This window comes from Pseudopipra pipra, chromosome 27 (assembly GCF_036250125.1).
Source record: "Pseudopipra pipra isolate bDixPip1 chromosome 27, bDixPip1.hap1, whole genome shotgun sequence".
NCBI lineage: Eukaryota > Metazoa > Chordata > Aves > Passeriformes > Pipridae > Pseudopipra > Pseudopipra pipra.
Window position 1 is genome coordinate 1,371,768 of NC_087575.1, and position 24,581 is coordinate 1,396,348.

General features: G+C 61.5%; 1 protein-coding gene across 2 annotated transcripts; it reads left to right on the forward strand.

The window, feature by feature from the left end:
* The first annotated feature begins 14,403 nt into the window (after positions 1–14,403).
* On the forward strand, positions 14,404–23,971 carry LOC135403377 (AN1-type zinc finger protein 5-like). 2 transcript variants are annotated; one of them, XM_064637370.1, is made up of 6 exons: positions 14,404–14,493; positions 16,163–16,328; positions 17,356–17,437; positions 18,250–18,368; positions 19,770–19,880; positions 21,565–23,971. In XM_064637370.1, the coding sequence occupies exons 2-6, from the start codon at positions 16,178–16,180 to the stop codon at positions 21,711–21,713; spliced, it is 612 nt and encodes a 203-aa protein (XP_064493440.1). In that variant the 5' UTR covers positions 14,404–14,493; positions 16,163–16,177; the 3' UTR covers positions 21,714–23,971. The 2 variants fall into 2 exon arrangements, with proteins under 2 accessions (XP_064493440.1, XP_064493439.1); XM_064637369.1 differs by lacking the exon at positions 14,404–14,493 and adding an exon at positions 14,803–15,174.
* Positions 23,972–24,581: the final 610 nt, after the last annotated feature.

Consider the following 24,581-nt stretch of genomic DNA (forward strand, 5'->3'; position numbering starts at 1 on the left):
CTGGAGGTGAGCAGAGCAGGAATTTGGGATGACACCATCACCCCTTAATCACTGTTTGCTCTCGCTCACGCCCAACCCAGCGAGAGGAGAACCCTCCACCAGCATCACCCGTCCTGCACCCCCAGCCCCTCACCCACCTTGGGGACCCCTGAGCCCCCCCCGGGCTGTGCCGGCCCCCCGTGCTCGGTGGTCCCTGGGCTGGCACAGCTGGCCCCGTGGTGGCCCTGCCAGGGGCTCCCTGCCGTGGGCACTGCCAGGCTCTGCCCCTCACCGTGACTCAGTCTCCCGTCGGGAATGGCTGCCCTGCCCGGCGGGGAGTGGGTCACGGGGTGAACCCACGGACAGGGGCCACAGCACTGGTGTCCCCAAATCTGATCCTCAGGTGCCAGCACAGGGATGTGCCCCATGGCAGCCCCCAGACCCAGGGCTGGGCAGGGGTCCTGTCCCCCCATGTTAGCCTGGGCAGGGGTCCTGTCCCCCAGTCCCAGAGTTGGATGGGAGTCCCGTCCCCCAATCCCAGAGGTGTATGGGGGGGGTCCTGTCCCCCAGTCCCAGAGGTGTATGGGGGGGTCCTGTCCCCCAGTCCCAGAGGCGTATGGGGGGGGTCCTGTCCCCCAGTTCCAGGGCTGGGCTGTGGGGTGGGCAGTGGGGGCAGAGGGGCTGTGGCACTTGCAGCCTTATTGTGGCCCCCTGGCTGTGGGGGAGCCCCCCCTGCTCAGGGACAGGGTCCCACTGCTTTGTCCTCTCCATGGCATCCGTGTCACCCTTCCTGCCAACCCCGCTGCCAAAGCACCCTGGCAGTGCAGGACGAGGGTGCCCTGGCTGTGCCAGACAGGGCCTGTGCCCTCAGACCATGGGGACGAGACGTGGCTTTGCCACCTGTGCCAGTCCCGGCAGCCAGTGGGATCGGGAATGGTGCCGGGCACGTGGCACTGCCACAGTGGTGTGAGTCACCACGTCACAGCAGCGCTTATGCAAAGGCTGCCACGGGCTGTGGGGCTGTGGGGCTGTGGGGTCATGGTGTGGGGCCATGGGGCTGTGGTGTGGGGCCATGATGTGGAGCTGCAGTGTGGGGCTTTGGGGCTGTGGGGCCGTGGGGCTGTGGGGCCATGGAGTCTTGGGGCTGCAGGGTCATGGGGCCGTGATGTGGGGCCATGACGTGGAGCTGTGGGGCCATGGGGTCTTGGGGCTGAGGGGCTGTGGGGTTGTGGGGCCGTGGTGTCGTGGGGCCGTGGTGTGGGGCCATGGCATGGAGCTGTGGGGCAGTGGGGCTGTGGGGTTGTGGGGTTGTGGAGTTGTGGTGTGGGGCCATGGCACGGGGCTGAGGGGCTGTGGGACCATGGGGTCTTAGGGCTAAGGGACTGTGGGGTCGTGGGTCCATGGTGTTGTGGGTCCGTGGTGTGGGGCCATGGCATGGAGCTGCAGTGTGGGGCTGTGGGGCCGTGGGACTGTGGGGTTGTGGAGCTGTGGTGTGGGGCCACAGCACGGGGCTGTGGGGCTGTGGGACTGTGGGGTTGTGGAGCTGTGGTGTGGGGCCACAGCACGGGGCTGTGGGGCTGTGGGACTGTGGGGTTGTGGAGCTGTGGTGTGGGGCCACAGCACGGGGTTGTGGGGCTGTGGGGCCGTTGGACTGTGGGGTTGTGGGGCCATGGGGCAGGGTGGGTGCCACTCGGGCACACTGCAAGTGCAAAGCAGAGCAAAGAGAAGGGGAAAACTGAGGCAGCAGTGGGGGCACCCCCGAGTCCCCGTGCCCGGGCGGGGCCGGGTGTAAGCGGAGCCCCCGGGCTGGCCTGACCCGCTCCCGCTCACGTAACGCCCACCCGGTGCTTATGCAATGGCTGCTGCCGTGTGGCTCCGAGGGACACCCGACGCCGCGGCAATTACCCGGCCCCTAATCAGCGGCGACGCTGCATAACGAGGCTAATTGGAGCCGCGGCCAGCAGAGCTGCCGGGGAAGGAACGTTCGGTCTCATCCCGCACCCCGAGGGGTGCCCCGAGCAATTAGTGACTTCCTCAGGGGCTCGGGGGGGTCATGGCCGGGCTGGGCCCCTCTGGGCCCCGGGCAGCGGCTGGGGGTGCCCGGGGGTGGATGGAGCATCGCCTGACCCCTTGGCTGGAGTGTGGCATCCCCATCCCTGCCTGCATCCCTGTCCCTGCCTGCAACCCCATCCCTGCCTGCATTCCCATCCCTGCCTGCATCCCCATCCCTACCTGCATCCTTGTTCCTTCCTGTATCCCCATCCCTTTCTGCATCCCCATCTCTTTTTCGTGCCCATCCCTCTCCGCATCCCCATCCCCGCCTTCATCCCCCTGCCCACCCTCCCTGGCCCAGCGAGGCTCCAAGTAGGTCAGTGGGCCGAGGTGCTGGGTGGCCGTGGGGGGCTGCAGCACCTGCCCCGGGAGGTTCCTTCCCTTTATCCCTGGCTACCCTTGCCTCCCGCCGATCCCACCTCCCTGCTCGCCCCACCGGCTCCCCGGGGGTGGGGGACAAAGGCAGCGTCTCCCCTTCCAGGCTGCAGAGCCCTCACACCTCATCGCACAAATGATTCCCGAATAACGGCACTTGGAGGAGGGTCCCGCCCCCCTCCCCGCTGCCCCGGGGGGCTCAGCCCGGCGGCGGGGGGTGCAGGGGGGCTCCCCAGGCAGTTCCCCCCGGCACCCGCCCCCGGCTCGGGCAGCGCAGCCCCCGCCCGGCCCCGGCCCGGGCACCGCCGGCGCTGCCGAATCTCCAGCGTCGTAATTAGGAGATAAACAGGAAAGAGGAAAGGGGCAGATTTCATATTCCGCCCCGATCCCCCCGGGACACATAAAAGCGGAGTGGGGGGACTCGAGGGGGCTTTTTTCCCACTTGTTTCTGCTGAATCAAACATTTTTCCTCCTGCTTAGAAGATTTCCTGGCTCCCCCCGTCCCCCCCGCTCCCGCCTTAATGAGGTTTTGCTGTAAAAGTCTCCGAGCCTCAACCATGGCCTTGAGTTAATCTCCAGGCACCTTCAAAGCCGGGTTGTTCCTACAGCCCCCCCAGCCCCTCCTTTGCCTCCATCTTTTTGAACTTCCCAGACACAAAATTGCTGAGTTTCATGTGATGCCGCTTCTCCTGCGCCCGGCGGCGACCACGGGGGTCCCAGGGCACGTGGCAGGGACACAGTCCCCGGGGCTGGGGCAGGGATGTGGGATGGGGACTCCCTGAAGGTGTCCCTCCGGGCAGAAAAGCAGCCTGCCTTTGAGGGGAGCCCCCAAACTGGGGTGAGAAGGGGATGTTTTGAGATTTTATTTTGCCCCCGAGCTAGAATATTGTGAAAATACTGCCAAAAAATAGCCCCTGGTTCAGGGCCACCAAGGTTGTCACCAGAGCCATCCTTGCCACCAGAGGCTCTGGGGACTGGTGGCACTGGGCTGTCACCCTGTGGGACAGGCAGAGGACGGGGGTGCAGGCAGGTGCCCGTTGGGGGCTGAGCTGGGGGCAGAGGAGCTGTGAGGGTGCCAGGAGCATCTCCCACCCAGGGCTTGACCAGGGATGGCTGTGGGACTCTGGGATGGCAGTGGTGGCAGGAGGACAGTGCTGTAGAGGGTCTCACTCTGGCTCTGCCATGGGAACCAGCTGCTTCCTGGGAAAGGGGTTTGGAAGCTGCACGGCCCCTTGAGCACATCCCTGCAGCTGGGACAGCCTCTCACGGGCTGGGTGTGGGGTGCAGGGTGGTCCTCAGGGCACCCATCCATCCCTGGGGCCTTTGGGCAGTGCCAGCCCTCCCCATGGCTGTGGGGGTGCTCAGCCCTGACCACAGCGGGTCCCAAACCCTGGGAATGGGAGAAGCAGGAGCCGACAGCACCCGAGTTTCTCAAGCGTGAGGTGCTGCACCCACCCAGCAGTGCTGGAGCTGTGGGGCACCTCAGGGCTCCCTCCTCGTGCCATCAGTGCCCTGGGCTGCCCAGTGTGCCCACACCTGGGTGTCCTGTTCCAGAGCTGATCTGGAGGCTTTAGTGCAAGTTAATCCCAGAAATCCCTTAATGCCAGGGACTGAAATAGGAAAGATCAGTAGGTCAGTGGGAAAAGCTCTTGGCCAAAGTTAACATGTTAATGCAGAGAGAAGGCGAGAGAAAGAGCAGGGAGAGGAGAGTGCCCGGAGGCTGCTCCGGCTTCTCCCCGAGCCCGGGCTCCGGTCACTCCACATCCCGCTTTTTGGGGATGTCAAGCACTGATGGGATGGGGAGGCTCGGCAGCTCTTGGCCTGCCACAGTTTGGGGAGGGAAGGGAGGTTTTTCCCCTCTCACAGGACAGCCCAAGCCCAGCACTCTCATCCCTGGCTGTGGTTAAACCCCGGTCTCCAGAGGCGAAAGGTTGGGATTAGCGCCGGCACCGCTGAGCGGCCCTAATTAGGGCTTGGCAGGCTCCCACCTTGGCCCCGTAAGCACCTTTTTGGCTGCTGCTCTGGAAAAAGCCGTGCTGGAGGACTTAGCTTTTAATGCAGCCAAAGCCCAGGTGAGCCACCCGCCCTGCCCAGCACCGAGGGGCTGCTCCCAGCCCCGGCTGAGGGTCTCGGCTCTGGTTATGGGAACCAGCCCTGGCTGAGACCCCATGGGTGGCCCCACACGAGACCCCCCCAGCCCTGCAGTGCCGGTGCTGGTGCCAGTGCACCCCAGTAGGAACCATCCCAGGGCCTTTCCCTGCATCCTCAGCTGCCTTCCCCTGGGCTGGGTGCTTTTGGGCAATAATATCGCTATGGGAGCAGTTTCCTTAAATCCATCTTTGTTACCACAAGCAGCTTAGCACCAGAAACTCTCTTCCTCTCTGTTCTTTTAATACGATCCCGGCTTAGCAGAGCCCTGGGCTTAGCCACTGCCCCTGCAGTGCAAGTGAGGAGAGGACAATTAAATAATATGAAAGCAGAAAACAAAGGGCTCTGCTTGATTTAAGCGGCTGGAGGGGGTGGTGGTGGCCCAGCCCTGCCCCGGGGGAGCCGCTGGGTTACCTGTGGAGGGGGATGCTCTGTGGGAGGGCACAGGGTGGGGTCCCTCCGGGATGCCCCGTTTTTAGGGGTCAGGGATGCTCCTGCTGACAGATCCCAAGGGAGCCCAGCTCGGACACAAGGTGCCTCAAACACCTCCCTGTGCCTCTTGGTGGAAAATATTCCCATTTTCTAGAGTTTTCCCATCTTGGGCTCTGCCAGAACGAGCGAGCGACCTGGGGGGACTCAGTGCCCTTTGCAGAGGCAGCATCACACCAAGACGGGCCTTTCCCCAGCATTCCCACCCCACCCCAGCCCAGGATGGTGCTTCCCGGCTGCCAGGCCGTGCCCAGGGGCCGGGAGTTCCCGCTCATGCCCTGGGATGGCCGGGCTGGCTCCATGGCCGCCACCGCGGCTCACCTTGGACTCCGCTCCCGGCCCGGCCCGGCGCCCGCCTGGGTTGCTGGGGAGACGGGCTGGTTTATTTACCGTCGGGGCTGCGATAAGGAGCGCGGAAGGGGAGGAGGAACACACGGTGTCCGATGTGCCTGACCCACTTTTCCATCGCCCGGGCACCGCTCGGCTGTGGGGTCGCGGCGGGAGCGCGGGGCCGGGGCGTCCTTCCCCCCGAACCCCGGCCCGGGCGGGAGCAGGGGGAAGCATCGCCGGGCACCCCCGGTGCGGGGCTGTGCGGGGCTGTGCGGGGCTGTGCGGGACGGGCTCCCCGCGGCCCGCGGCGCTGGCCCAGTGGCCCAGATCTGCCATTCCGCATGGCTGGGCCGCCGTCCCCGGGGCCGGGCGCCCGCAGGCAGGGCGCTCGCTCGGCGCCTCGCGCGCCCGCCCGCTAATCCGACATGACTCTTCCATTAGAGACGGGAGGCCGGCAAAGAGCTTTTCGGTGTAGGAATTAACTCCTTCTCCCACCCCTGGAGCTCCCCGGCCCCGCGGCGGCGGCCGCGGCTCCGTCACACGCGCGCGTGGCCCGGGGGGTCTGCGGGATGAGGGGGGTTCCCTCTCCCCGTTGTCACCCCCAGCCTGCTGGTGGGCTGGTTCCCCGGGGGGCCTGGCTGAGCCCTTGAAGGTGAGTCTCCCATCCTCCTCCTCTGGGAATGTGGGATGGGAGTAGAGACCTGGCATCGCGGTGCCAGGGGGTGTCAGAGCCAGGCTGCACTGGCCTCAGCCCAGTCCCCAGCCCAGTCCCCAGCCCAGTCCCCAGCCCAGTCCCCAGCCCAGTCCCCAACTCAGTCACCATCCCAGTCCCCATCCCAGTCCCCAACCCAGTCCCCAACTCAGTCACCATCCCAGTCCCCATCCCAGTCCCCAACTCAGTCCCCAGCCCAGTCCCCAACTCAGTCCCCAGCCCAGTCCCCAGCCCTGGCTGCAGCGCAGCCACTTCCCTCATTGATCTCCTCTCCTGTTGTTAATTATTGGCTCCAATCAAGCCTGATCAGAGCCGTGGCTCCCTGCAAACAGCCTGTTGTGGTTTCAGCCGTTCCCCCCCTGCCCTGGGGCGCTGGGGCTGCTGGGGAGCAGATGGGACCCAAACAGGAGCCCAGGGAGCTGGGGGTGGGCAGGATCCCTGAGCAGGAGGACCTGGGATGGTGGGGTCTGATGTCAGGGGCATGAGCCCAGTCCAGGAGCCAGCACATGGACCCCTAAAGGGAACAAATGTCCCAGCTCAGAGGTGCCAGCACCTCACTGTCCTTGTAATGACCCCAGCAGAGCCCAGCCCAGGGTGGGCACTCCAGGCCCCCACATGGTGCTTTGGGACCCATGGGGTGGGACATCCACCAAAGCCAGTTTGGGGGGTCACCCTGGAGACCCCCCGCCTGTCCCCTGGGGTCTTCTGATCCCCCTGGAGCAGAGACATGCCCAGAAGGACACGACCTCTCCTCCCAGCTTGGCCAGCAGCCGAAACACCCCTGGGTTATTTTTGTGGGACTCTTTGGCTGCAGATTGAGATGTCATCACTGTTTTTCCACCCATGATGGCTCAGGCTCCATGGCAGGGTGGGAATGTAGTGGCAGTGGAGGAAACCCTCCCCAAAATCCCAGTGCAGAGCCACCCATGAAATATTCAGGCTGCTCTGTGCCATTCTCGCCTTCAGAAGCACCATGAATATTGCAGGGGGGCATTAAACTTTCAGGGCTGCCACATTCCAGGACTGCCACCACTGGGAGCCCCTCTGCTGGGACGTGTCACACCTCTGCCAGGCTCCAGTGACCTGCTTCTCTCTGCTTTACCCCCAAAACAGGTGGTTGTGATGGGCTGAAGTGCTCCAAGAGCAAACGGACTCAGAGCTCCTCATCGTGCCCGTGGGATGGAGCAGCACAGCCCAGGGCAGAGCCGGGGGAGGGGGTGGGGTCCTGCAGCACCGGGGACAAGCAGAGGTCGTGGTCACCCCCCCCCAATCTTGGCCATGCTCCCCACTGCCCCACAGCAGTGTGGCCCCACTGCTCTGCGGCCCTTCCAGGCGCAGGAAGAGCTCCCTGAGCACCCCAAGGGTTTCATCCTCCATGTCAGGAGCTTTCCAGGTCAGTCCCCCCCAGAAGGGATTGTTCCCTTCTCATCCGCCCGCTCTCATAACTTGGCTCTTCCCGTGTTTATATAACAGCGACGTCTCCTGCGGACTGGGGAGAGAATTGGCCGGGGAGAAATAATGAGGATAATTCAAGTCATTTGGGAAGATGAGGTTTGCAAGGTGCCCAGCGTCTTCCACCTTTTACACGTTGTCTCTAATCACCCGCAATCTCGGATGGCCATTGATGGAGCTCGTTGCTGTGGCGACGGATGAATAGCCCCGGGATTGTACCATGCCAAAAAAGTGCTGTCCTTCCCATCAAAACAACAACAACAACAAAAATATCATTTTGTTCAGGAAATTAAGCAGTTTGCAACCAAATAGCGGTGTCTGAAAAGGCTCCTGCGTCCGCCCTTCCCTCCCGGCTCCCGCGGCCGCGCTGGGTTTGTCAGGAACATGCCCAGCGCCCCGGAGAGTCCTTTGTGTGTGTCAGACAAGGAGAAGGTGGTAATTGCAAGGGGGTTTCTAACCCACTGAGCCTTTTAAAAGGATTTGCTGCCCCCCTACCCCTCTCTGCTGCCCGGATGTGTGTCAGGCAGAGCGGGGCCGTGCAGCACTGGGTTAATGTGTTAGCTGTGCAAGGGGGGGCAGAGCAGGGCTGGGATCCAGGGAGAGGGAGGGGGTGATGGCCAGTGCCCGGGCAGGGTGTCAGGGCTCAGGCCCCGCTCATTCCCTGGGGAAGGGGCGATGCTCAGAGCTGGCACAGGGCTCCTGAGCTGCAGGAGCGTGGCCAAGGCCAGGTGAGGAGCACAGGGCTCCTGCTCTCATCAGTCTCTGTGGTGTCCCACACAAATTCCCTCCCAAGGGCAACTTGGCCAGTTCTCAAGGCAATGTGACCCCAGCCCAGATGTTCTCCTGCCTTCCTGGCTGTTTGTGGGGCATCTCTGGAGGTGGTGCTGGAGGCACTGCCCTCGAGCTGTGCCATGGGTGTGGGGAGCACAGCCCTTGGGGACGAGGCTCCAGGCCAGGAAGGGAAGGATTTGGGGTCTGCTCAACCAGGGATTGACCCTGGATTTGAATTTGCTTCTGGACATGGAGGTGTTTGATCCTCCCCATGCTGGAACCACACTGCCACAGCTCGATGCCACCTACGGGTACTTGTAGAATCCCAAAATGGTTTGGGTTGGAAGGGACCTTAAAGCCCATCCAGTCCCACCCCCTGCCACGGGCAGGGACACCTTCCACTAGCCCAGGTTGTTCCAAGCCCCATCCAGCCTGGTCTTGGACACTTCCAGGGATGGGGCAGCCACAGCTGCTCTGGGAAACCTGTGCCAGGGCCTCAGCAGATCCCTGTGCTGTGGCACAGTGTGTGGCCCATGGGGAGTCCATGTTATTGCCCTGGGCCAAATTTTGGGCTGCGGGTCTGGTCCCTGCTGGCCTCTTGGGTGCTCCCAAACACCACCCACCAGTCATGGGATCACAGAATCACAGAATCCTGGAATGTGCTGAGTGGGAGGGACCCACAGGGATCATCCAGTCCAACTCCTGCCCTGCACAGACACCCCAACAATCCCACCCTGTCCCTCAGAGCGTTGTCCAAACGCTCCTGGAGCTCTGGCAGCCTTGGGGCCGTGCCCACTGCCCTGGGGAGCCTGGGCAGTGCCCCAGCACCCTGTGGGGGAAGAACCTTTCCCTGAGATCCATCCCAACCCCCCTGGCACAGCTCCAGCCCTTCCCTGGGTCCTGTCCCTGGTCCCAGAGCAGAGCTCAGTCCCTGCCCCTCCGCCTCCCCTCGGCAGGAGCTGCAGCCCCCGAGGAGTCTCCCCTCAGTCTCCTCTGCTCCAGCTGGACAAACCAAGTGACAGGGATGTATTTGGTGTCACTGGGAGCTGTGTGACTGATGCTCATCCTGCAAGAGTGTAAGAAGCCAAACAGCTGTAGGGCAAGTGCCCAGCTGGCAACCTGGGAGAGCCCCGGGGGTGCAGCGGGGTCGGAGCCAGTCCCTGTGCACTGGGGCAGCAGGGAGGAGCAGGGAGAAGGAGGGATGGGCACGTGGAGACAAAACATTTTAGAGGACCCTGAGGATGAGAAACGAGCCAAGTTCCTGCGGCTTCATCCCCCTGTTGGGCAGGAGTCGCGGGCAGTGCTTTGCCAGCCGTCCCCAGCGCCCTGCACCCTCCCCGGGCTCAGCCAGGGCCAGATGGAGGCACATCTTGGCTGCGCGGAAAGCGAGGCAGCGGAGCGGGCGGGGGGGATTAACGGCGGGGAAAACAGGCTGGGCTGGGCTCAGGACCCTGCGTGGAGAGCGTGTGTGAGTGTGTCTGTGTGTGAGAGTGTGTCTGTGTGTGTCTGTCTGTGTGCCTCTGTGCATCTGTGTGTGTCTGTGTGTGTGTGTGTATGTGCGTGTGTGTGTGTGTGTCTTTGTGTGTGTGTGTCTGTGTGTGTCTGTGTGTGTGTCTGTGTGTGTGTCTGTGTGTGTCTGTGTGTGTGTGTATGTGCGTGTGTGTGTGTGTGTCTTTGTGTGTGTGTGTCTGTGTGTGTCTGTGTGTGTCTGTGTGTGTGTCTGTGTGTCTGTGTGTCTGTGTGTGTCTGTGTGTGTGTCTGTGTGTGTCTGTGTCTGTGTGTCTGTGTCTGTGTGTCTGTGTGTCTGTGTGTGTCTGTGTGTGTGTCTGTGTGTGTCTGTGTGTGTGTGTGTGTGTGTGTGTGTCTGTGTGTGTGTGTGTGTGTGTCTGTGTGTGTGTGTGTGTGTGTGTGTGTGTGTGTCTGTGTGTGTGTCTGTGTGTGTGTGTGTGTGTGTGTGTCTGTGTGTCTGTGTGTCTGTATCTGTGTGTGTGTCTGTGTGTGTGTGTGTGTCTGTGTGTGTGTGTGTGTCTGTGTGTCTGTGTGTGTGTGTGTGTCTGTGTGTCTGTGTGTGTGTGTCTGTGTGTCTGTGTGTGTGTCTGTGTCTGTGTGTGTCTGTGTGTGTCTGTGTGTGTGTCTGTGTGTCTGTGTGTGTCTGTGTGTGTGTCTGTGTGTCTGTGTGTGTCTGTGTGTGTGTCTGTGCGTCTGTGGGTGTGTGTCTGTGTTTGTCTATGTGTCTGTGTGTGTCTGTGTGTGTCTGTGTGTGTCTGTGTGTCTGTGTCTGTGTGTGTCTGTGTGTGTCTGTGTGTGTGTCTGTGTGTCTGTGTCTGTGTGTGTGTCTGTGTGTGTGTGTGTGTCTGTGTCTGTGTGTCTGTGTGTGTGTCTGTGTGTGTGTGTGTGTCTGTGTGTGTGTCTGTGTGTGTGTGTGTGTCTGTGTGTGTGTCTGTGTGTGTGTGTGTGTCTGTGTGTGTCTCTGCGTCTCTGTCTGTCTGTCTGTGCCTGTGTGTCCGTGCGTGCTCAGCCCGTGCCTCGCCTCACAGGGGCAGGCGGGTCCTCGGCAGCGCGGCCTCATCCTTTAATTGCGCCGCTTTGATAACAGTGATAATTGGCTGGAAATCGATACTGTTTTGCTCCTGTTTCTCCCATCCTGGTCACCCGCGCTGCCCTCCCCTCCCGCTCGCCGCCGCGCTCTCTGCAGTGGGTGACATTTAAAGGCTCTGCCACAGCCATTAGATAACCCGGCCGGGGGAGAGGCTTCCGAGAGGGCTGATGCCGACGGGGAGGGAGGCAGCGCCTCTCTCCGCTCCCTCGGCTCGAGGACAGACGGACGCGATGCTCCAGCAGCACGTCCCGGTGCCGTGAGAGCGACAGCGGTGGGGGACCGGCGGGTCTGGGGGCGAGGGGACATCGCAGAGGGGCAAGGACAAACCCAGGCTGCGTCGGCCACGAGCTCCCTCCGGCTTTGGCTCCGAAAATGACGCCGGAGCACCACGGGAAGATGTGTTTTAAAATCCTGCTGCGCTGCCTGCCCTGCTCTGTCCCCCCTGTCCCCCGCTCCTGCCGCGCTGCCCCAGCCCCGGGGGGGATCTCGGAGCCCTCGAGGTCCGGGACCTCCCTGTCCCCTCGCAACCGCCCTCCAGGAGCAGCCCCCGTGCTCCACCTGCCCAGCCGGGGCTGTGGGGCTCTGCCCCCACAGAGGTGCCCTGACCCCACAGCTGCAGGGCCTGGGGAGCAGGGGGGCAGCACTGGAGGGGGCATGGAGAGCTCATCGGGCTGGTGCTGGCAGCCCCAGGGCCCTGCCAAGGGACCCCTGAGAGCCACGGGACCCTCCTGAGCTGAGTGACCCCCTTTGGCCAAGTGGGGTCCAGGGATCCCTCTGCTCTGCAGGGCCGGCTGGAGATGGGGCTGGCAGTGGGGGAGGGATGCCAGGAGGGTGCAGGGTACTTGGGGGGAGGGCCGTGGGGTGTGAGTGCATGGGTACCCGTGTGCCCACCATCCCATGGGTTCCTGTGCCCATCATCCCTGGTACCCATGCCCACCTTCCCTGGGTACCTGTGTGCCCACCATCCATGGGTTCCTGTGCCCACCATCCCATAATACCTGTGCCCACCATCCCATAATACCTGTGCCCACCATCCCATAATACCTGTGCTGACCTTCCCAGGGTTCCTGTGCCCACCATCCAGGGGTACCTGCACCAACCTTCCCCGGGTTCCTGTGCGCACCATCCATGGTACCTGTGCCCACCATCCCATAATACCTGTGCCCCCCATTCATGGGTGTCTGTGCCCCCCATTCATGGGTTCCTGTGCCCACCATCCCTGGGTTCCTGTGCCCACCATCCCGGGGTTCCCGTGCCCACCATCCCGGGTTCCTGTGCCCACCTTCCCCGGGTTCCTGTGCCCACTATCCCGGGGTTCCTGTGCCCACCATCCCGGCGTTCCCGTGCCCACATCCGTGGGTTCCTGGTGCCACCTGGTGGCCACGGCCTGGGGGTGCCCGCGGTGGGACCCCACGGAAAACAACCCGACCCGTCCCCGCGGGGACCTTTGCGCTGCCAGGGGCTCCCCCCAGGGCCCCCCCAGAGCCGAGCCCCTCAAACCAGAGCTGAGCCCCGCGTCCCAGCCCACCCGGGCTCCGGACTCACACCCAAAGCTCTTTGTAGCCCCCCGGGGAGGGAGATGGCAGAGACCCTCCAAGCAGAGCTCCTGGCGGCGGCTTCCCGGGAGTTTTTCCTCCTGGATGTTCCCCAGCCCCGGCACAGCCGGCAGCGGGCCTTTTCTCCCGCGGGGTCTGCCCTGGGTCAGACAGCCCCCGAGCAAAGCTCTGATTGAACAACCCCCCATCATCCAGGCCTTGGGGAAGAGCGGCAGGAAGACTTTGTATCCAGGAATCCCTTCCAGCCGGAGAGCCCTGGAACATCCCACCCATCCCCTATGGATGGGGAGAGCTGGGGGGTCCCAGCCCCTGTCCTACAGCTGACCTGTCCCTGGGGGTGGGGAGGGGGCAGAGCTGCCCACCCTCTCCCCCAGCAGCTACAGCCGTGTCCCCAGTCCTTCACCCCACAGCTGGAGCCCCCCAGCATCCCAGTCCCTACAGCCATGGAATATCTGTGTCCCAGCCCCTACAGCCATGGAATATCTGTGTCCCAGCCCCTACAGCCATGGAATATCTGTGTCCCAGCCCCTATAGCTTGGGGGGTGGGGGGTTTCGCCCCCCTCCCTACAGCCTGGGTTTGGCTGTGACCCAGGCCCCGCAGGGGGGGCTCCCAGACCCCTCTCTATAGGGGAGTCTGGCTGTGTCCCACCCCATATACTCACGAGGGGGAGGGGGGAGGGTGTCTCAGCCCTTCCCCTATAGCTGGGGAACACCTATACCCCAGCTCCTAGAGCTTCAGGGGGGTGCATCACAGACCCCTCCCCTATAGCTGAGTCACACCTATACCCCTGCCCCTATAGCCAAGGGGGTCACAGCCCCTTCCCCTATAGCTGGGACACACCTATACTCCAGCTCCTATAGCTTGGGGGGGTGTCCATCACAGACCCTGTAGCCAGGATACACCTATACCCTTGCCCCTATAGCCAGTGGGGTCACATCTATACCCCTGCCCTTATAGCTGGGGGTGTCACAGCCCCCTTCCCTAGAGTCAGTCACACCTATGCCCCTGCCCCTACAGCCAGGGGTGTCCCAGCCCTCTTCCTTACACCCCAGTCCCTATACCCAAAAGGGGGGTATCTGAGCCCCCTCCCCTATACCCTGTCACACCTACACACCCTCCCCTGTACCAGAGGGGGTTCACAGCCCCTTCCCCTACACCCCAGTCCTTACACCCGGGGGTACCCCAGCCCCCTCCCCTACAGCTGGGGGCACAGCTACACCCCCTCCCCTATACCCTCATCCCTGTAGCAGCGGGTATCTCAGCCCCCTCCCCTACAGTCGGTCACACCCCAGCCCCTGTACCCATGGGGGGTGTCAGAGCCCCCTCCCCTATATCCTGTCACACCCACACCTCCTCCCCTGTACGCGGGGGGGTACCCCAGCCTGCTCCCCTATATCCCAGTCCCTATAGCTGAGGGTGTCATACCCCCCTCCCCTATAGCTGGGGCACATCTATACCCCTGCCCCTTCCCCTATACCCAGGGGGTGTCTGAGCCCCCTCCCCTGTACCCTGTCACACCTACACCCCCTCCCCTGTACCCGGGGGGGTACCCCATCCGCCTCCTCTGCATGGCAGTCCTTACACCCGGGGGTACCCCAGTCCCCTCCCCTACAGCTGGGGCACAGCTGCACCCCCTCCCCAATCCCTCAGCCCCTACACCCGGGGGTACCCCAGCTCCCTCCCCTACACCTGGGGGCACAGCTACACCCCCTCCCCAGTACCCCAGCCCCCTCCCCTACAGCCGGGGCACAGCTGCACCCCCTCCCCAGTCTCTCAGCCCCCACAGCCGGGGGTGTCTCAGCCCCCTCCCCTACAGCCGGTCCCCCCTGCCCCCGTCCCCGCTCGGGGTCCCCCCCGTGCCCCCACACCCCCGTCCCGTCCCCCCCGTCCCGGGCCCTCCCCGGGGGAGGCGCTCGGGGCCCGCGCCCGCCATGTTTCCCGGCAGCGCTCCGTGCCCGCCGCCCGCCTGAGCCTCCCGGGGCCGGCCCGGCGCGGGGCCGGGGCCGCCCGCGCTCCTCCTCGGCCGCCGGTGAGTGGGGCCGGGCCGGCGGGGCCCGCCCGGGGCTCCCGCTCCGCGCAGGCCGCGGAGCCGCGGCCTCGAGTGGCGCCGCGGGCCGGGCCGGGCCGGGCCAGGCGGGGGGGCCGAGCCGGGGCCCAGCGGAGCGGGGCGGGCGGGAGGGTCGTCAAGGCCGGGCGGGGGGTCCCGGCTGTCCCGGCCGGTCCTGCCCGGGCACAGGGGGGGTTCAGCGGCTCCTGGGGGTTCGGCCGCGCCGTCCCGCCCGGCTGGGCCGAGCGGCGCTCGGGGAGCGCTGAGCGCCGGGCCCTGCTCTCTCCGCAGGGACGCGCCATCGGCAGCGGCTCCTCCGGAAAGGTTTGTCCGTGTGGCAGCCGGGGACCCCCGAGGGATCCACCCCGGGACCCCCCGAGGATCCACCCCGGGACCCCCCCAGGATCCACCCCGGGACCCCCCGAGGATCCATCCCGGGACCCCCCGAGGATCCACCCCGGGACCCCCCGAGGATCCACCCGGGACCCCCGAGGATCCACCCGGGCTGCCCGAGGAGAGGCCGGCTGTGATCCCGGTGCGGGGATGGCAGCGCCGCTCTGAGCACGGCGAGGGACCCCCGGGAGCGCAGCGGAGACCCCCCGTCCCCAGCTGAGCCCGACCGGGGCTGGTGCGGGTCCATCCCACGGGAGCGCTCCTGGCAGGGTAATGATTTCGCGTTCCTCTTGTTTATTCCCCTCGGAGTAAAGGGAGCGAGTTTTGTAGGAGCGGGGAAGGAAGTGGCTGGGAGGTGGTGGGGACTTTGTGCGCCCCACAAAGGCAGCGCTGCTGGGGGCTCGCGGTGCCAGCGCTTTGTGCCCGAGCCGGTCCTGTTCACATCCTCCCCCCGTCCTGTGTCACTGCCGGACCGGCCACGTTGTCCACACACACATTGGGATGGTGTGTGGTTTTTGTTTGCTCCTCATGGTTCTCATTTGGAGCCCTGCGGTGGGTTTGGCCCTGTAAATGCTCCATCGTGTGTGGCTGGAAGGGGCGAGTTCCTGGGGTTGTGCGGGATCCAGAGAGGAATTATTATTAAATTTAAAATTAGGTTTCACTGTGTCAGCTGTTCCTTGGGAAGGTGTTCCTGAATCACATCTTGCTGCTGGAAAGAAAGCCTCATCCTTATTTCCAGCCTAACCACGCTCACGTTCCCCTTACCCACGTATGTCAGTGGGTTCTTTTTGCATCGCTTGCGTCATCCTCCTGAGAATTAAAAAACTGAGACAGGCTCGAAATGAAACCCAAAATGTGACTGACTGGGAGTTTGAGGGGCAGCTCCGTGTGGGTGCTCCCAGGGTCGTTAGCAGTGCTATGGTGGCACTTCTTGTGCTGATGGAGAGGGGATTGGTCAGGTCTGATGTGCTTGTCTGTCCCCAGGAATTTCGGGAGCCTCGTGGGGCAGGAGGGAGAACCAGGAGCCAGTTCCTGTCGGGCTTTCCAGGCTGGCTCTGGGCAGCTCCTGGCAGCTCTGGGTGGCCCAGGGCCCCAGGACACGGGTTTTGGGAGCCCCGAGTGCCCTGTGCTGGAGGGCCTGGGGTTGTGCTGTGTGCACGTGCAGGAACTGGGCTCTCGGGATCCTTTGTGCTCCTTCCTGAGCAGCTGCAGCGAACAATGGCCCTCACAGCTGTCCCGGTTTTATTCCTGGTTGCAGCTTGGAGGGGCGAGGATGGCTCAGGAGACGAACCAGACCCAGGTGCCCCTGCTGTGCACCACGGGCTGCGGGTTCTATGGCAGCCCCCGCACCAACGGGATGTGCTCCGTGTGCTACAAGGAGTTCCTGCAGAGGCAGCAGAGCAGTGACCGGATAAGCCCCCCAGGTAGAGGGTTTTTTCCTGAGAAATCTGCCTTAAAATGGGGATTTGGATGCAAACTCTGTTCAGCAACTGCTACTGGCCACCAGCAGGTTCACCCCCTCCTAGAAAAGCCATGCCTGTCCCTTTCCATGGAGACCCAAGGCTCTAAATCAAGGACCCTTGAGCACTTGTGTTCCCTGTAAGTTGTTTCCTTCCCGGTCCCACCAGTTTGTGAAGCCCTCTCCCAGTCAGCCCCTTCCAGTAAACTGTAAAACTTCACCTGTGCTAATGGTGACCCCAGTTTTAGCTGTTCCCTGCTCCCTGAGTTATGTGCTGACTGCTGGGAACCCCATACATCCCCACAATGACATTTTATTTGGGAAGAACTGGGCCTACTTGCTTTGTATAATTTTCTTACCTTAACAGTGTTGACAACCAAAATCCATGTCCTAAAAAGTTTGTTTCCTGGTACATCCCAGAGCTGGGAGCAGAAGGAAGATGCTCTCTCCATTGTGAGCAGGGTTGTGGGGTTTTTTTTGCTGGGAGTTCGTGCAGATGCTCCATGAACAGGCTTTGCACAGTCAGAAATTCTTCCCATAGGTCTTCCACAGTTTGTTCCTGAGTGCAATCATGGCTTTCCTTGAGTTACCCCCCCTAAAATATGCATCAGGAACACGGCTTTTCCTGGCAGAGAGTTTTCTTAGACCCCCCAACTTAGACCCTCAGCTGACACAAACCAACCTGTGTCTGCTGAAGCTGGGAGAGGATTTGGTTCTTCCACCTCAGAGAAGCTGCAGAGTGATGTTGGTTCAAGGTCCAGACTGCCCTGATGTGTTACCCCCACAGAGACCTGGGCACAAATTCAGAGGGGAGGGTGTAGGAATAGAGATATGGGAATGATCCCAGCTGGGGTGTGCTCTCCCAGCTCCAGGAGGGAGCAGGAGCTTAAGGACTGCTGAACACTCCTCCTGCTTTCCCCTTGGCTGTCAAGCACACGAGGAACTTGCTGGCATTTTTCAAAGGCTTTACCAAGACTGGTCTTGTCTCGTAGCTCCCAGTGGTCCCAGCAGCAGCCCCATGGCTTCTGAAGCAATTGCAGAGGGAGACTCCACACCTGAGGATGCAAAAGCCAGGTAGGGGCATAGTCTGGGGGCAGGGGATCTACAGCCCTGCTAAAATCCAGCTCTGGCCCACGGGGGACAGGGTGTCACCTGTCACATGGCCAAGGGGTAAATGGGCTGGGTCAGACTCCTCACTGTGACCCTGGTTATCTGGAAGATTGAGATGTCCCTGATGAAGATGATGATGATGATGATGATGTGTAGAGTGAGGTGCCAGGGGGTTGGTAATGAATCAAGTGGTATCTTGGTTCTCTTGGAGCCAGTGCAGCTGCTCTGTCACTGCCTGTGTTCAGCTGTTCCGTTTCTACTCAGTCCTTAGTGGTGGGATTTTTGGGATTGTCCTGTGCAGAACCAGGAGTTGAACTTGATGATGAACTTGGTCCCTTCCAGCTCGGGATATTTCAGGATTTCAAGTGAAAGCACCTGCTGGTGACCCAGTCTGGAAGCTGTGACAGCAGGATTAGAGATTCGGGCACGTTTGATGGGAAGGATGTTAGAGCTGCACTGAGCTCTGTCACGTTACAGTCCTGACTCATAACTGTTGCCCTGTTCCTGGACTTGTTTGGAGCTGTAGCCTTGGCTGTGAGATATAATTGGGTACAAAAGGAAACTGAAATCATCACAGGTTCATTCCATGTATGCCTGTAAAGAACTTTGATCCCAGATCTCTAGGGCAATCCCAAATCTCAGGTCTGCTGTACTCCTGACCTACTTCTGAATATAAGGAAATTAACTTTATGGGCTGGAGGTCTCTCCCACATAACTGTTCATCAAAGGAAAACCCTTGTGTTTGCTCTTTGTTCGCTCGCTGCAAATGCTCCCAGTGCTCAGACTCCTGTGACCCATCAGATGACGGCCATGAGCATATCCAGAGAGGAAACCAGCACTGAGACAGAGGAGTTCAGCAAGACAGAAGAAGCCTCATCAGCACCTTCCTCATCAGGTCGGTTTGGCCTTTGCACAAGTGTGAGTGACACAAATCTCAGAGCTGGTTTGAGCAGCGCTGGCCACTGACCCCAGGGGACAGGCGTCCCCTCACACACCTGGAGAGAGAGCTGAGGAGGAGACAGCTCCTCTGTGAGACAGGAGAGCAAATGCTGTGCCCCAGGGCAGGCTGATAGAGGTGGCTCTGTGGGCTGAGGAGCTGCCAGCCCCGTCGCTGGCAGGAGGATAATCTTCCATGACGCCTCTCCGGGGAATGGCAGCGAGCCCGGAGCGGCCCACGGCCTGTCGCTGGCAGCACTCCCCTGCCAGCTCGGAGGGAGGGAGGGACAGGGATCCACCAGAGTTCTGGGAGAGAGGGGACGTGTTTGTGACAGTGCCAACACAGCGGGGCCTGGTTGGTGTCACCCCTGTGGTGGGGGTACCTGTCCCTCGAGGGAGTGTTTCCCTCCCGAAGGAATGGGGGGCACAGGGGGCACTGCCCAGCGGGTACATCCTCCAGCTGATGCCATAACCAGGTGATTCTGCAGAGACACCCTCCTTTGGTTCAGCTGACAGCTTGTACTGAAAGCTAAAAAAAATCCCAGGAGCTGTTAGTTGCTAAAAAAACTGGCTCTAGTCACTGCACATGACTGTGCATTTTGGGTTTGGTAATCCCTGGCCTGCAAGCCCAGGAGACAATTTACAACAGAGAGGTGAGAGACTGTGTGGGGAAACAGGCTTGGGAGAGCCTGCCCCTTTCCTCTGACTCTGGTTTTTAGGAAGCTGTTTAGGGTCAGCTCCACAAAGCTGTCTCTGACTGTTTTGTCTCCTCAGAGCAGCCTGCACTGCAGGTGTGTATCCGTTTGCAGCCAGAGCTCCTCCCTCCTGTTGACTTCTCTAACCTGCTTAGGTACTGGAGGAAATCCTGCTAAGCATCAGTGACCTTTAACAATCTGGCTTTCAGAGCTCAGTTTTCCCTTTGGTAGATTAGAGGCAGTGATGGATATCTGTGTAAAGCATTCTGAGACCTACATATGGGGAACACTTACATAAGAGCCAGCAAAAATAATTAGTAGTACTTACAAGGGGTTAACTGTTTTTTTTTTCCCCTGCCAAGATTAACTGTGGGCTCAGCTGACAGTTGTGTGGCTGTACAGCAGCTGAGCTGTAGTGACTGTCCAGTGGCCACCCCAGCCTTGGATTTAAGGCATTTGAAATAGAAAACATGAGGCTGTGTGAGGTGTAAGATCTCTGTGGAACGAGGCAGATCTCCCAGTCCGGGGTCTGTCAGCCAGGGCAATGTGCACACAGAGGGTCTGCCAGAGACCCAGAATTTAGTTAGAGCCTCGAGCACCTCCTGCAGTAAAACAAATGCTTGGTTTTATCAAAAAGGGCAGCAAAACTCTTGCCTCTGTTTCAGGTACCCTGCTTGAGATATCCCAGAACACAGCTGAGGGCAAGGCCGCTGCCGAGAAACCCAAACCCAAGAAGAATCGCTGCTTCACCTGCCGGAAGAAGATTGGGCTGACTGGTGAGTCCCTGGCCCCGGGCAAACCTGGCTGTGGCCTCAGCAGTGTGGGGTGAGAGCCCTGGGGGCAGCTCTGTTCGTGCTCTGGTGGTTCAGAGGGGCAGTGGCTGGAGGTTCCCCACAAACCCATCCCCAAGCCAAGGTGCTGCCGGGGGCTGGGAGGAGAGCTCTGACCCGCGGCAGCGCCGGCTGAGGGAGCAGCCTGGGGAACATCCCACTCCCTGCCGGGGTCCTGGCAGCCTTGGGGTGCAGGATTGCAGAACTGGACGCAGCAGCACCTCTCGGGTTGGTCCTGCTGCTTGGCAAAAGCTGCCGGAGAGCGAAGGCAGAGCGGGTCAGAGCCGGCTCCTGTTCGGGTCTGCGGTAAAGCTTTCGTAATAGGGACATGGAACGAGTTGGATCCAAATGGAAAATCCCTCTCCAAGACTCACCCCAGTTGTTAATGCTGCTTGATTTCCACTGCTGGCTTCCTGAGAGCAGGATGGCTCTGGGCATCCAGCCTGTAAAGCTGAGAGGGCGGTGCAGGGATGGTGTCAGTGCTATCGATGGGAAAACTGCCCCTGGAAAGTGAAGCAATTAATTTGGCTGTGGTTTGTTCATAAAAACATCATCCCCCTAAATTATCTCTGGCATTTAGTGCTTCCCTGGAAAAAGTTAACTCGGGAGCCGTGCAGGTCACGCTGGCCCAGCAGAGCACTCACCTCTGTAGTGCATCCAGCAGCCAGGGACTGGCTCTTTGCATGGATGTAAGAGGCTTTGGCACAGTCTGGGCTGGGAAGTTTGAACCTGAGCTTGCCTGGAGATCCGAGGCTGCTGTCCTAGAATCAGTGTGGGTTTATAAACCTGGAACTGGGCAGGGTAGTCTGTGCCCAGCCTTTGGATCTGCAGGGAGGATGGTTTTCCTGGATGAGTGTTTCCTTAAGAACTTCAAACTGTGAGAACTTTCCTCCTTTAGGATTCAGCTTGCAGAGAAGTCCTGTGTATTCAGGGCATTATTTAGGATAAAATTAGTTTTCTCCAACAGGAGTAAACTGGCACCTCGGAGCAAGGTGTTTGTGGGCTGTAGTTGGAAAGATGAGAAGGGACAGAGCAGGATTCCCTGCCAGCACGATTCCCTGCTGTCCTGCAGCACATCCCTGCTCCCTGCCTAAGTTTCCCAGTGTGCTGTGTTGATGGAAGCAGCATTGTCCCCCAGTGAAGTGACTAAATTAGGAATTTTGAAGCCCAAATAGCTCAAAAGTGATCCCAGTGTGGTGACTGTCCTGCTGCTCACTGCTGGTCAGTGCAGATGCTGCTGTGTGACCCTGGGGAGCTGGGCTGGCTCCGAGGGCTCAGCTCCAGCTCGGGCTGCCTGGGGAGCCTGGCCTGGATTAGCAATCTGGCACTGCAGTGCCTGGCATGTCCCTTGTCCCTGGGGAGCACAGAGAGCAGCTGCTCTGGGAGCTGTGACAGCTGGGGCTGCCCAGAGCACGAGGAGCTGCTGAGCCAGGGGAAGGCAAAGAGCCACCCGTGTTCTTCCCCCACACCGAGTCCCTTTGGCCTGGGGGGGACAGTGACCCCCTCCCTCCTCTGTGTGCATTGGTGGCGTTTCCTGGCCTGGCAGGAAGGAGCTGGGGGGGCCCTGCCGCCTTCCTGCCCGGCTGGACGGGGCCTGATGGGGCTTTGTTTGTGCTCTTCCTGCCCTCAGGCTTCGACTGCCGCTGCGGGAACCTGTTCTGTGCCATCCACCGGTACTCCGACATGCACGCCTGCCCCTACGACTACAAGGCAGAGGCTGCCGAGAAGATCCGCAAGGAAAACCCCATCGTTATCGCCGAGAAGATCCAGAAGTTGTGAAGGGGGTCTGAGCAGCTCGAACTGCAGCCAGCAGGGCGGCCTGGTGCTCCTCCCCTTCCTCCCAGCCTCCCTCCTCCTCCTCCCCTCCTCCTCCCGGCCCCAGCGGTGGTGCGAGGGTGACTCCGGCAGCGCACACGGACCGGCACCGGGACATGGGGGCTCCTCGCACCTCCTGGGCAGTCAGTCGGTGTTCCTCCTCTCCCTTCCTGCCTGTCCGACAGCCACAGCTCAGCCGATGTGTTCTCAACCAGCTTCCCAAAGGAAAAGGGGCCGTCCTGCCCCGCTGCTCCAGTGCTAAAGACCTTGGGACTCGCCTCTCTCCGGGCGCTCTGCGTGCTGTGAGCATCTGGGCTTTCCCTTCCCGGCAGCTCTGAGTCCCGTGAGCCGCCCAGGACTGGTGCCAGAGTCCCTGAGCAGCCTCTGGACTTTGTTCCCTCTGCCCCACCTCCTGCAATCCCGGGAGCTGGGGGATCCCGGCAGCCAGGCTGCCGTCTGCTCCCCGGGAGGTGCTTGGGCTCCGATGCAGCAAAGTTGATTCCGTGGTTCTGACGCCCCAAATCCCCCTCCCCACCCTGTGCTGGAGAAGCCCTGACGGGACTGAGCAGCAGGGCTGGCACAGGGGAGTTATTTCGTGGCTTGGAGCGACGTGAGCAGGGCAGGACCTTTGGGAAGAGGCTCCGCTCACTGCCTCGTGCCTCCTCCACAGGGAGGGAGCCAGGGACACCCCTGCTCCAGCCTCCCGTGCTCCAACACCCCTGGAGAGCCTCGGCCGCTCCCCCAGCGAGGTCTGTGTCCCCTCTCTCCCCTCCCCTCTCTCCGCTCTCCCTGCCTTCTGCCTTACACGAGTCGCTCTCATCAGGGTTGTGCACAAAGCTCAGGTCCCCACACCTCTGCTTCTGGACCTGCCCCTGCCCCCAGGTGACAGCGGGGTCCCCTCCTCCCCCGGGGGCAGCTCAGGGAGCCCACCCAGCTGCCCTCTCTCCTGCCTCCTCCTCCCTCCCTCATGCTCCAAAAGCCGCACAGAGGGAACTGGGCACAGGGAAAGGCGCGTGGAGGGGCTGCAGGGCACGGGAACAGTCACGAGGAGGGGCCCGGGGAGGCACAGGCAGGGGCTCAGAAACGCCCATGGAGAGCCCCAGGGAGCAGGGAGAGGTGCTTGGAGAGCTCTGGGCCCACTGAGAGAGTTCCCTGGACTGGTGGAAGACTCAGGGAGGGCTCTGGGGTGCCAGGGAAGGCAGAGGGGGAGCTTTGGGGTGCAGTGAACACGCTCAGAGGACTCGAGCACCCCAAAAAGCACCTGAAGGGCTCTGGAGTGCCCACACTGGCACATGTGTAGGGAGGTTTAGGGAAAGCCAAATGCCAGCTTGGCATCAGCCCACAAGGAGCCTCTGGAGGGCTCTGGGGCTGCTGGGAAGACACAGGGCTCAGGGATGCAGCACGAGGCAGGGCAGCAGCTCCTGGGGTACAGCAACAGCCACCTCCACACCCGGGGACTTCCTGGGAACACCGGGAGCAGGGAAGCAGCTGTGGGGCTCTGGTGTCACAAGCAGAGAACCCTGGATGTGTCCCAGGGGACAAGCAGCAACTCTGCCCCACTGCTGGCTGTGCCATCCTTGGGAAGTGTCTGCCTGAGTGTTGGAGAGCAGAGCCCCAGGGAGCAGCAGGGGGAGGATCATGGCCAATCCTTCCTTCCAAGTGCTGTTTTCCTGCCTTTCTCGTGGCAGTTGTGGCAGGGATCCTTCAGCAAGGGGATCCTTCTGCAAGGTTGGATCCTCCTGAGTGCAGGGTTTCCCAGTGTGATCCAGCCAGAGCAGTGTGTGCTCTGTGGGCACTGCCATCCTGCAGTGTTACCAGGAGGGTCCTGACCTCCAAAACTCATGCAAACCCCCCTCCAGCACAGAGAGGAGCGAGGCTGCCCCTTGCCAGCCTTTTCCTCAGGTTTTTGCTCCTGGATAACGTGGACATCACATCCAGAGCATGCCAGTGGCTGCAGGTGTTACCCCTGGACACCCCTGGGCTGGGTTTGCTGTTGAGCTTTTGGCTGAGGACGATCCATGGCTCTCAGGGGGAGTGGGAATTGCAGCCAGCCCTTGCCTTGTGTTCTCCCGAGGGCCACGAGTTCCAGGGAGGTGCAGCAGCTCCCATGGATCCGGCGGGAAAGCCCACAGCCACCTTCCAGCTTCTCCACCACCGACCTTCTCCCTGTTATTCCCTCCCTCTCCATGAGTGTAAATACAACACAGTCTAGTTTGCTTGGATGCTGTGGGTGCTTTGTTACAGGCAGGGATGTTCTGTGCGGGCCCCACTTGGCTCTGGGCTCTCCGGGGTGGCCCTGGGGGCTCCGTGCCTCAGTTTCCCTATGGATAATCCCTAACTCCCAGCACCCAGACTCCTGGGATCTCAACCCCCAGGAGCTGGACTCCAGAGATCCCTTTCAACCCTGACTACTCTGTAAAGTCTGGGATTCTTCCCCCCTGGCCCTGAGTTCCCCCAGATCCCCCTGTGGTGCCCCTGTTGTGTTCATGGGGCTGGAGTGGGAACAGGGAAGGGGGTTTGGGACAGGCCCCAAACGCCTCCCCCCCCTCCCTATGTCCATGCAGGGGCATCTGGGCAGCCTTTGGCACCAGGACTCAGCCAGACTTTTGGCACTGTCTCCTGTGACATCCTAGTTGGAAAGCTCGGGAATTGTGGGCTGGGTGAGTGGACATTGAGGTGGGTGGAGGACTGGGAGAATGGCAGAGCTCAGGGGGTCCTGATCCAGATGATCCAGAATCCAGCTGGGAGCCTGTGGTCAGTGGGGTTCCCCAGACATGAACTCTGGGCCCAGCCTGGTCCAACTTGTTTATCAGTGACCTGGAAGAAGGGGTG